Source organism: Plecotus auritus, assembly GCF_963455305.1.
Source record: "Plecotus auritus genome assembly, chromosome: 7".
In the NCBI taxonomy this organism is placed as follows: Eukaryota; Metazoa; Chordata; class Mammalia; order Chiroptera; family Vespertilionidae; genus Plecotus; species Plecotus auritus.
The window spans coordinates 23,730,119-23,743,203 of NC_137774.1; the positions used below are offsets into that span (position 1 = coordinate 23,730,119).

At 38.1% G+C, this 13,085-nt stretch overlaps 1 protein-coding gene across 3 annotated transcripts in view; it reads left to right on the forward strand.

Annotated features, from left to right (window-relative positions):
- The window catches only part of USP32 (ubiquitin specific peptidase 32), a 127,639-nt gene that overhangs the window by 38,621 nt on the left and 75,933 nt on the right, over positions 1-13,085 (forward strand). For all 3 annotated transcript variants that reach the window (XM_080679027.1, XM_080679026.1, XM_080679028.1), the window contains exons 3-5: positions 4,442-4,547; positions 7,019-7,137; positions 11,702-11,861. In XM_080679027.1, coding sequence (XP_080535153.1) covers positions 4,442-4,547; positions 7,019-7,137; positions 11,702-11,861 — 385 coding nt within the window. The remainder of the gene's footprint in view (positions 1-4,441; positions 4,548-7,018; positions 7,138-11,701; positions 11,862-13,085) is intronic.

The window sequence follows — 13,085 nt, forward strand, 5'->3', positions numbered from 1 at the left end:
TGTCTACACTGGGAGATTTTTGGTGCTGGAGACAGCCTTATAGGATTAGCCTTGCCAGATTGCAAAAGCCTCTGTGCTCAGCTTAGAAGGGGTGGAGTCTCAGGGCGGAGCAGACAGTCTTGGCTTCCCATCAGCCCTGCCCTTGCACGCAAGCCTCCAGACCGCTTCCTTCCGCGGTTCCCGAGTTTCTGCCTTACAGTCCAGATTTCCCCTGTAAGAGGGTGGGTCCCCAGGGGCTTGCCCGGAACTGTGGTTCAGTGCAGTCGGAACTGGGGTTCAGCGCAGTCAGAACTGGGGTTCAGTGCAGTCGGAACTGGGGTTCAGTGCAGTCGGGGGCTTCCTTCCCCCTCCCGCCAGAGAAAGCCAGCTAGGTACTCAGCAGCCCTTCCTCTCTGCGTGCGTGTCTCCGTACCTCAGCCCTTTGCCACTCCTTCTCCATGAGCTTTCCTCTTTCCTTCTAGTTGTAGAATTTCCACTCAGCCAGCTTTCCTGTGGTTCTGGATCGTGTCCATTTTGTCTTTTAGTTGTAGTTTTGAAATTGTTGTGCGGGGCAGCAGTTTAGGCGCTTACCTATGCCGCCATCTTGGTTTCCCCCTCTGAATAGTTTCTTTAATTGGAAAAGTGATATTTCTTGTTATTAAATAAGTTCAAGTTCTAATGTGTGGATTTTTGTGGAACTTTTTTCCTTGGTTTTTGTGCCCTTAGAAGAAAAACTAGCTATTAAAGCTATTAGTAGGGAGAAAGTATTATTTAGAATACACTTAATGTAAAATTTTATTCCTAAAAATTCTTTCTAAATACTCTGAAGATTCTTTCTTTCTAAATATTTTTAATTGAAATTTTTATCAAGCTACAGATTCAGCCCAAGCTGGTTTGTTCAGTGGATAGAGCCTCAACCTGAGGACTGAAGAGTCCCTGATTGGCTTACAGTCAAGCGCCTGTACCTTGGTTGCAGGCGTGATCCCTGGCCCTGATTTGAGTGCGTGCAGGAGGCAATTGATGTGTCTCTCACATTGATTTTTCTCTCTCTGTCTCTTCCCCTCCCTTCCAGTCTCTTTTAAAACATCAATAGAAAAATATTCTCTCATGAGGATTAACAACAACAACAAAAGAGATACAGATTCACATGCAGTTATTAAGAAAGAATATAGAGAGATTCTTTTTATACTTTGCCCATTTCCCCTGAAGTTAATATTTTGCAAATGCATAATACCAAAACCAGGATATCGACCCTGATACTATTCACTGATCTTATTTTGCTTTACCTAGTTTTATTTGTGTGTGTATGAAATTCTGTATAATTCTATTACTGTGTGGGTTTGTGTAGCCACCACCAGAGTCAAGAAACCAACAGTTAGTAAAGTTGCCCAAGCTTGATAGTTGGATAACTTTTGGAGTTTTCTGGTATTATAGGTCTTCTGTTGGTAAAAATCACAGCATGGAACCTGTGTGCATTATGATTTGCTGCTGTCCATTCATCAGTGTTCTTCTAGCATTATCTTTGATTTCTGGTTCTGATTTGGTTTGGTTTGGGATACTTCTTATGTTACCCTTTTGTTCCTGAGCATTAGATTCCCTCATCCAGATGTGTTGAGGATACTTTTGTTTGTCCAGACTAGTCCTGAAAAAGGATCAGCAGCTTAATTGAACTGATTTTTTTTTTCTTCTAGAGAAAGGGAGGGACCCCGTTTATTAACACTAGTGGACTCGGAATAATTTCCAAATCAGGGTCTGAGCTGATATTTTGAAAGCTATGTATCAAAAGTTTTTTGGACTGAAATATAGTCCCTATTACTGATTTACATTGCCTCTCCCTCCTCCCCCATTAAGATCAGGATTATTTTTTTTAAATATATTTTTATTGATTTCAGAGAGGAAGGCAGAAGGAGAGAAAGATAGAAACATCAATGATGAGAGAGAATCATTGATTGGCTGCCTCCTGCACGTCCCCCCACTGGGGATCGAGCCTGCAACCCAGGCATGTGCCCTTGACCAGAATCGAACCTGGGACCCTTCAGTCCGCAGGCCGACACTCTATCCCACCAAGCCAAACCGGCTAGGGCAGGATTATTTTTTTAATAATCTTTAGGAAGCACATTAAGCCCACATGAGCCTATTTATTTGAAAGATAGTAGAATATTTATTTATTCTTGAATTTCAAAGAGATACTGCCTGAACTGTTTAATTATCATTATTCTGTTCCTCATTAGGTCATTTGAGAGCATCATGCTATAATGGTCAAGGTTGTTATTTTTATCCTCCTATGAATAATTTCAGCTGAACCCAAAACTGGCAATAACATAGTTATCTCTATGTATAAAAGGCTAAGTGACTTTGAACAACCACATGTAGCTGGTTTATCTATTAATTGGGATGCTAACTTTGAACACTTAGGTAAATTTATTTGCCTAATGAATTCACAAATTTTTAATCTGACAACTTAAGTTATATGACATTTGTCATTATGTAAGTACTGATGTTACTATCATTTTATCAGTGAGGAAAAGATACTGAGGCTTAAGGAAGTTAGGTTACTTGCTCAAGTATTAAAGCTAATGAGCAAGTCCATGTATCCAAATCCGTATTAGCTACTGTTCTATGTTGCTTCCGACTGATGATGATAATAACTAACATTTATGGAGTTAATTTGCCAGGTATCTGGAGCTATGATAAACATTTTATGTAATTTATGTCATGTAATTCTCACCACATCATGTGAGGTGTAGATGCTATTCTTATTAATCCTCATTTTCTGGCTTTAGAAATGGTGGTGGAACTAGAAGCCACAGAGGATTTTGGCATAGTATCATGATCCCAAATTTTTGTTGTCTCTACTGGAGCCCCCATTGGAAATCTGCTACCTCCCAGAGATGGAATTCAGCTATTTGAATTGGAAACTGGAACCTTCCCTTATAGGCATTTAAATAAGTTCTTTTCCCCTGCTGCTCCCTAACCATAGTTAATATGCATACTGGTTAATCCCATGCTGTTCTCTAGATTGAATTAGATTAGTGAACAGTAGGAGAATACTTTATTCTTGAGTCATTACCATGCAGCATAAAATTCGATTAACTTATGCAAAAAGATTATAGCTTTGTTGCCTAAAATTTCCAAGCTCAATTCTGTTCTTTTATATTTACTATATATAAACTAAATTTTTAAGAAACTCTAAATACATTACATTTAATCTTATTACCTTTAGCCAAGTGTCCATCCTGAGATGAGTTTGATTCTATATTGTTACCTATTTTATTAGCCATCCCTCCCAACTTGATTATTTACAAAATTAATACATGTGCCTTCTATGTCATAACCCTAGTCATTGATTTAAAATGCTTAGGACGAGGTGCTACTAGTATTTGTAAGTAACAGTCTGTACCTTGGCCATAGTATTGTGCTGGCTGGGGGTATGGAACCCTAGAAAGAGACAGGTGATGTGGCAGTCTCAGAGGTATATGAAGAGGAAGGAATCAGGGGAAGTTAGGCTGACTTGTGGGCATTTTCTAACAGAACCAAGATTGAAAGCACAGAATATACACACTAAGATTCTGAGGATTAGGAAGATAGGTTATCATTGGGAGGCAGTGAGGCGGATTCAACAAAGAAGATTCAGTCAAGGTTTTCCAGTGCTACAAGCCAGCCTTTGCATGCTGAATATCTGGAAAAACTAAAGCTGGGTGGTTCTCCAGCCCAGCTTTGTTTGTATAAAACATTTAACTTTCTGGTTGAAAGATGGATGTTTGTACAGGACAGCAGAGACTGAGCTAAGTAGTGTTTTTTTTCTGGAGCTGAACACAACTAAGGCCTAGATGTTATCTCTAGTCTGACTGAAACTCTGTCTCTGTGGTCAATAGACCTGAGGCTTTGTTCCTGAGATTATTTGATGCGGACCAGAATGTCATTGTCCCAAGGATTTAATGATTAAGGGAGTGACTGTGCAATGAAGAAGGCAAGTGGGTCTGGATGCTGGATGAGGCCAGTTTGAATCAAAAGGAAAGAAAGGAGAAAAGGTCATATTAAAGAAATGAAGTTTCTGCGTGGTTACACATTCAGTTAGAGAATGTCAGTCTTTCAAATCAAAACCCACTAGAATGTGTATCCATTTTATAGAAGTTGAAGGAAGTTCTGTAATCCCACAGAATCCTTATCACATTATTGGGGCTGTTGAAGGACCTTATCTTTCTGGACCTTTCTAAGGACTCCAAAGAAACAGAATAAATACTTAGTGTGTGAGCCAGTGGTATATGTATTTGAGAATAGATACAGTATATTCTTGGCTCAGTGCAATAACAAGGTGTTAACGAAGAAGAAGGGGGAGATACTTATCATTTCACTAAAGTTTACCAGGGCCTTGTTTGGAGATGGAGACAAGATTTGTTTAAGGTGTTTACCAGCCTCAGATTCCTCAACATCTAAGATTGGCTTTATCATTTTCTCCTAGGTGATTTACTGTTCTTTTGGTGGAACATCAAAGGGACTACAGTTCAATAATTTAATAGTTGGACTTGTTCTTCTTACAAGAGGCAAAGATGAAGAAAAAGCAAAATGTAAGTACTTTTATTATCTCAAAATGATAATATAGATGGGCACAGAATTATTTTACCTCATTTTTAAAAATTGATTTGAGCCGAAACCGGTTTGGCTCAGTGGGTAGAGCGTCGGCCTGCGGACTGAAGGGTCCCGGGTTCGATTCCGGTCAAGGGCATGTACCTTGGTTGCAGGCACATCCCCAGTGGGAGGTGTGCAGGAGGCAGCTGATCGATGTTTCTCATCGATGTTTCTAGCTCTCTATCCCTCTCCCTTCCTCTCTGTAAAATATCAATAAAATATATATAAAAAAAATAAAAAAAATAAAAATTGATTTGAGAGAGAAAGAGAAATTGCTTTGTTGTTTCACTTACGTATTCACTGGTTGTTTCTTGTATGTGCCCTGACTGGGGAGTGAACCCACAAACTTGGCATATCAGGATGACATTGTAACCAAGTGAGCTAGCCAGTTAGGGCCTTACCTCAAATTTCTGATGATAAGCAAAGGATTTAAATTGATATTTCTCTGAAGAAGATAACAAGTGTCCAAGAGCCACTTGAAAAAAATGCTAAGCAGCCCAGCCAGCGTGGCTCAGTGGTTGAGCATCGACCTATGAACCAGGAGGTCGAGGTTCCATTCCTGGTCATGGCACATGCCCTGGTTGTGGGCTCCATCCCCAGTGGGGGGCACGCAGGACGTAGCTGATCAGTGATTCTCTCTCATCATTGATGTTTCTATCTCTCTCTCCCTCTGCCTTCCTTTCTGAAATGGATAAAAAAAATATTTTTAAAAAATGAAAAATGCTCAACGTAATTAGTATTTAGGGAAATGTAATCAAAATTACAATGATACAACAAGTCACACCCACTAGAATGGCTAAAATTAAAAAGAAATATAGCCCTGGCCAGTGCTCTCAGTGGTAGAACATCCGCCAGAGCATTGAAGGATTGCAGGTTCAATCTCTGGCATGAGTTGGGGCACATTTGGGAGGCAACCAATCAAGGTGTCTCTTTCACATCAATATTTCTCCCGTCTCCCTTCCTCTCTTACCACTCTCTAAAAATTAAAGGAAAAATATCCTCTGGTGAGGATTAACAGAGAAACAAACAAACCGAAGAAACATAATAATTAGTGTTAGTGAGGATGTGGGAAAATTGCAATCCTCATACATTACTGTTGGAAATGTAAAATAGTGTAGCCACTTGAGAAAATAGTTTGGCCAGTTCCTTAGACTTTTGTTAAAAATTGAGTTTTTACCCTGGCCTGTTGTGATTTAGTTGGTTGGGTGTCGTCCTACTGTTGCCATTTGGATTCCCAGTCAGGGTATGGGCCCGGGTTGCAGGCTTTATTCCTGTTAGGGGGCATATAGGAGACAGTCGATCAATGTTTTGCTCTCACATTGATGTTTCTTTTCTCTCTCTCTCAAAAATCAATAAAAACAATTTTTAAAAAATCAAGTTATCATATGATCCAGCAATTCCACTTCTAGTTACATACCCAAGAAAATTGAAAATGGATAGTTGACCCTGGGACAATGCAGGAATTAGGGGCACCAACTCCTGTACAGTTGAAAATTCAGATATAATTTTTGACACATTCAAAACTTAGCTTTTCCTTGGTATCTGGGGGAGATTGGTTTCAGGACCTCCTGGGGATATCATAATCTGAAGATGCTCAAGGCGGCCTATATAAAATGGCATAGATCAATGCATACAGTCAGTATTCTGTATCTGTAGACTCCCAATTGTGAATTGAAAAACAGTATAGGTATTTATTGGGGGGAAAAATATCTGTGTATAAGTGGACCCCTATGGTTTAAAACTGTGTGGTTCAAGGGGCAGCTGTATTCATTTAAAAAAAAGTACATGAATGTTCATAGCAGCAGTGGTTGCAGTAATTCATACTCTCATTAACAATGTATAAGAGTTTCTGTTTTTCCCACATTATTGCTCTTTGTATTGTCACACCTAAACATTTTTGCAAATTTGATATGTTTGAAAGTATATCACATTGCTGGGTGGTTGGTTTTTTTTTTTTTTTTGCTTTTTTGTTTGTTTTGTTTTGTTTATTAATCCTCACCCGAGGATATTTTTCCATTGATTTTTAGAGACTGCTAATGGGAGGGGAGAGATACAGAGAGAGAGAAACATTGATGTGAGAGAGACACATCGATTGGTTTACTCCCATAAGTTCCCTGACCAGGGCTGGGGATGCAGCCTGCAATGGAGGTACCTGCCCTTGACCGGAATTGAACCCAGGACTCTTTATACCATGGCTGATGCTCTATCCACTGAGCCAAACTGGTTAGGGCTCACATTTCTGTTTTAATTTGCATTGCTGGGTTGTTTTGAGGAATAAATAAATTTATGTGTTCATGAAGTGCTTGGCACTAATAATCACTGAGTAATTGTTACCTTTCTCTTTCCTGCCTACTTCCACCAGGGTATATTTGATCTGTGATAAGATTAATTTATTTTTCCTTTCTCTTAGACATTTTTAGTCTTTTTGCAAGTGAATCCGGAAGCTATGTTACACGGGAAGAAATGGAAAGAATGCTCCATGGTGTGGATGGTAAAGTTCCAGATACACTTAGGAAATGTTTCTCAGAGGTATATTTAAAGTTTTACATTTTATCCCTTACCTATTGACTATGAGTATTAACTCTTTGTTGTATAATGAGTTTAGCTATGATGAGTAAATATTTATGTGCAGCATATTCTTAACATTCTTTTAACAGTTGATGTTTCAACCATGTTTTGTGCTTAAAGATCCATGGTACTTATTTCTGCTACATATGTGAATCTGAAACTCAGTTCTACTGTAAAGGCAGCTGTCTATACTTACGGTATAATGAAATACACTCCCATATTCTCACACCAACACACACATTCTCGCTCTGTGATCCTGCAGGAACCTGAGCATTGCTCACATTGTAGTGCCATTGCTTTTCATCATGGACATATAGATATATCCATTTGCCTTGATCCATTCTTGTATTGCTATGACCCATCAGGGCCTATTTTACTATTTATTTCTCAGTTGATTTGCATTGTGAAATATTTGGGTTTACAAAATTTGTCATTTTCTCTTTTCATAATTTTTCTATTTTCATTGTATAAAGTTAAACATTACACAATGTGTATCTTTCAGAGAAAATTCCCTTTTTTCAGAGGTCTGCTAATATGGGAAAAGTCCCTAGAGATGGTGGAGTAAAAAAAAAACAAACCCTTTTACAAGTTTCTGAATCTTTCCTACAGTACTCAGTGCTGTATGATTTCTTATGGGTGGCTCTTTGACCTACTTTCATTTCACAGAGATGACAGTCCTTCACTGCTCTTGTTTTTATTCAGGGAGTTTTTATTCAGTTTAGTTTAGTCACCTTCCTAACTATATAGACATTGATTGTCAATACTGCAGGCATATATATATATCTGGTTCTGATATCTCTTTAGACTCTCTTTCTTAAGCTTTTCACCACTCTGGCTTTGAGCTTCCTCTTTGTTGATAGCACTTGGAGATTTCCCTTTCTTGCTTTTTGAGCTTGGCTGTGCAGTTTTTGGTAGTGGTTATGGTGTAACATTTTACTCAGTATACTCAGTATTTCTACGTATAGTATTTGATGCAAAGGATTTTAGCCTCTTGCATTTTTGGTTCTGACATATTGACTGGAAGTTGCTGTGATAGTCTTTTAATATTTTAAGACAAATTGGCTAGCTATGTGTTCCCCCCGCCCCCTTCCAATAACAAACGTTTTCTGGTCAGAAAAAATGTAATCTAATCTTTTCAGGCTTGATTAATTGGATTTTTTTTTTTCAGGGATGTCAAATGTATTAATACTGGGGGAAAAATGTATTAATTTGGGGGAAAATGTGTATATTTTTATTTTAATAAGGCTTATAAAGACATTCCCACTTTATACATGGGAATTAAATGTGGTTATCACCCAGTTCTCTCAAATTTAGGCACAAAAACAGGTATATATATTAGATGATAATTAGTGCTATAGGAAAATATAAAATAGTCCTGGCCAGTTTGGCTTGGTGGTTAGAGCATCAGCCCTCAGACCAAAGAGTCAAGGGATTTGATTCCAGGTCAAGGGCAGGTTACCTCAGTTTCAGGCTCTATCTCTGGCAACCAATCAATGTGGGAGGCAACCAATCAATGTCTCTCCAACATAGATGTTTCTCTCTCTGTCTCTCTCTACCTCCCTCCCTCCCACCCACCCTCCATCCCTCCTTCTCTTCTTTCTTTCCCCTCTCTTCCTCCTCCCTTCCTCTCTCTAAAAAAAAAAAATCAATGGAAAAATATTCTCGGGTAAGGAAAAAAAAAAGAATTAGGGAGATAGGTGGTGATAGGGAGGAGGTAGCTGAATGTCAGTATTTTGTATAGAATAGTTAGGAAAGGCTTGCTAGATAAAGTGACATTTGAACAAAAAATTTAAAGGAAGTGAGAGATAAAACCAGATATGGGGAGGGGGGGCACTTTCCACTAAGAATATAGCTAAGGCCCTGAAGTGGGAGTGTGCTTGACATGAATATGGAGCAACAAAGAGGCCAATTTAGCTGGAATGTATTGAACAGGCTATATTGTAGGAAATGAAGTTACAGAGGTTGGGAGCGGGGGCGGGGGGGGGGGGGTGAGATGGAGTTAGGGGTACTATATATGACCCTGTAGGACAGTGTGAGTTCTTTGACTTCACCCTTAGTGAGATGGAAACCATTAGAGAATTTTGAGCAGACGACTACATGAGTTGTGTTTTTGTTTTTTTAAATATGATCATTTTAGCTTTTATGTTTAGGGTAGGCTGGACAGAGTCCAATTGAGGTATCTGAATGACCCAAGTAAGAGGTAATGGCCATTTAGATCATGTGTGGCAGTGAGGTGATAAGTTTTTAATTTAGATTCTATGTTTATTTTGAAGGTGGAGTTGACAGGATCTTTTCCTGTATTGATTATGGGCAGTGACAGAAAGAGAAAAGAATGACCAAGGTGTTCGCCTAATTTAGTAAATGAATTGCCATTAACTGAGATGGCTAAGACTACTAGAGAGGGAGGTTTGGGGCATAATTAAATTTGAGAATCATATTAGACATTCAAGTGGAGTTGTCAGCTATCCATTTTGACATAATAAGTTGGAGTCCAAGGGAAAGGATTTATTGGCTTATAGATAGAAAACAAATCAGAAGACTTGTTTATATTCCAATGTTTAGAGATTGGCAAGATGAAGAGGAATTCAAAACAGGAGCCTGTGAGGAGACCCAAGAGTGAATAGTGTCCTGGAAACCAAGTGATAAAAATGTTTTAAGAGGAAGGAGTGTTCAACTAAGTCAAATAAACTGAAACGTCAAATGAGTTGACCTCTGATCACTGAGAAATGATCATTAGATTTGAAGGGTAGCTCATTGTTGTAGGTCCTGTGGAATAAAAAATCACTGGAGTTGGGTTACTAGAAGGAATGCTTATAAGAGGATATTGTGATAGAGAGGCTTAAAATTGCATTTTTGGGAAGAGCAATGGTTATTTTAAGAAAATGATCATAAGACTTTGGTAGGAAATATCTGGGGTAGTGTTTTATGAAGGACAAGAGCTTTGGAAGAGGGAAGATCAAAGAAATGAGAGGTCAAGGTATTGCAACATTCATATGTAAGGCTATGTAAATCATTAGATACTTACGGATGATAAAAAACTCAACATTATAAATGGGCTAATTTTATCTGATTCAGCTATTTAATGTATTTACCTGCTGTAATTTCTGAGTAATGTATCTGATGATTGTATCCAAGACCCTGGCTTTTCAAATTACCATGTTTCTGTATCAGTTTTCTTAGAATAGTCTTATTTTTTAGATCTTCCAAAATGTTTTGTGTGATTTTGCACTCCTAAAAAAAAAAAAACACCCCAAAACTGTAAAAAGCACTATAGCTAAAAAATATGGACCTAGCACCTAGATTTAAGAGACATGGAATCATGTAATGGGTCGCTGCTTTTTCTGTCTTGGCTTTATTAGCATTGATAAATAATGTTATAAAGGAAGTCCACATAGGCGTTGTATTGTTTTTTTCTTACTGTATATATATTTTAAAGTGGAAATTCATATTTTTTGTTTGTTTGGTTTTTATTTATTTAATTTTTTTGTTAATCCTAACTCGAGGATATTTTCCCATTGATTTTTTTGAGAGAGTAGAAGGGAGGGGGAGAGATAGAGAGAAAAACATCGATGTGAGAGAGACATCTATTGGTTGTCTCCTGCATGCATCCCAACTAGGGCCAGGCAACCGAGGTATGTGCCCTTGACCAGAATCGAACCCGGGATCCTTCAGTCCTCGGGCCAAGGCTCTATCCACTGAGCCAAACCGGCTAGGGCTCCACCATATCTCTTTTAGGTTATAAGTTATTTGTATCCCTTAATATCTCCTGAGTGTCATTCCTGATTATATTTCCCGGGTGAGTTGGGTCTCCCTTTTTCGCATAGCAACATCTGGCCCTCTCTCAACCTAAGTCTTGTTGTCTTCCATAGAGACTGATTTACATAGCCATGTGATGTTCTTTCCCAGCCTGGGTACTATTTTTTCCAGAGATTTAACAAGGCAAAGAAGTCTTAGCAAGGAAAGAAAGCAAAGAAATAGAAATCTACTTGTTTCTTTTTTGTAATTCTAGTTGACTTGTGAATACATGTTTTCATTGATGCCTTCTGGTTGAGGACTCTGGGAAAGTTGTCTTTAATTTGCCAACGAAACTTAAAAGAGCACTTAAATTTCATATGTGTTTAATTAAAATATGCTGATTTCTCAAAAATATGCTAATTTAGATTGAGGTGCTAAAGAAGAGGGATAAGTTAAGTAAAAAATGGGTTTATTAAATATTAAAAGAAATGCAGTTTACTGATTTCAGGATATACTTTAGCAAATTAAATATGACTTATTAGTAGCAATGCACTGCTTTAATGAATTGATGAAATAAGTTGCAATTTTCATATAGATTTCGAGCAAATGGAAGTTCTGAAGTACAACTGTTTTTGAAAACACCTTGATTTCCAAGATTACAAGATAATTTATTTAGATAATTCTTCCTTTGTAGATTAATGTCAACTAATTGCAGATTTCAAGTTGTGCATGTTCCAAGTAAGATACTTTAAATTTTGACTAAACTATGTTTTTTCTTTCCTAATCATAGGGTGAAAAGGTAAACTATGAAAAGTTTAGAAATTGGCTTCTTGTAAACAAAGATGCTTTTACCTTCTCTCGTTGGCTACTGTCTGGAGGTGTATATGTGACCCTCACTGATGATAGTGATACTCCCACTTTCTACCAAACTCTGGCTGGAGTCACACATTGTAAGTAATGACATTTTATTGTTTTCTGTTCACTTTTTAATGCAATTGCCTATAAGGAAGAAATTCATATTGTCAATTTTTCTTCTAGAGTGTAATAAAATGAAATGCTTGACTGAAAAGGAAAACCCTTTCTTGTCTACTTTATATTCCAAATGTGTGGGTTTTTTCCCCACAGCAAGCAATTCTCCAGAGCTCTACAAACACCATTTGAGTGTCCTGCAATTCATTTCATTTCTGACACTATCTACTAGGGTTAGCATAAACACCACTAGGTTTAGGGCTCAGTCCCACAAGGCTGCCCCTCTGGTTGAGGACTCTCTCTTCAGGTACCAATCACAAGTTTAGGTTGTCACCGTGCTTCTGACCAATCATCTGTAAATTAGAGGTTCCTACGAGTCCCTCCTTGGGTTTGATAATTTGCTAGAATAGCTCACAGGATTCAGGGAAATGGTTATGATTACTGACTTATTATATAATACAGAGTATGTTAAAGGATACAGATGAACAGCCAGATGAAGAGATACATAGGGCAATATCTGGAAGAGAGCTTCTGTCCCTGTGGAGCTGGGATAAACTAGACCTGCCTACATGTGGTTATGTTCATCAGTTTTGAAACTCTCTGAACCCCATACTTTGGGGATTTTTATGGAGGCTTCATCACGTAGGCATAATGAATTTTAACTCAATTTCCAGCTCTTTTCACTCTCTAGATTGGGGAGTGGGACTGAAAGTTACAGTTTCTAATTATGGCTTGATCTTTCTGATAATCAGCCCCCATCCAGGAGCCCACCAAGAGTCACCTTTTGCATTAAAACAAGACTTATACTACTCAAGAAATTCCAAGGAATTTAAGAACTCAGATGATGCCTCTTTTGTCATGTGGTCTCCATTTTTCTTCAGTTCGAATTAATTTTTCATTTGCATTCCTGCACACTTCACATTTTACTTAAAGCAAGTAAGATGCATTTTGCCTCACCTTAGAGTCTTTTGGAAATGGCTTTGTTTCTCCTTAGAAGTTACAAGTCCCTTGAGTACAATACTCATGGTCTGTTTGTCTTGGAGTTTTTCTTAGTGCAGTGGACTAGATGCATGTTATTGGCTTGAACTATGTTAAAAAATTTTCAGCCATTAAAAGTCTACTTTCTAAATACTGATTTAAACATTTGATTTCCCCAGCAGTGAGCAGGAGGTGTATGTTATTTTAGGATTGTAGGATTAAACTTA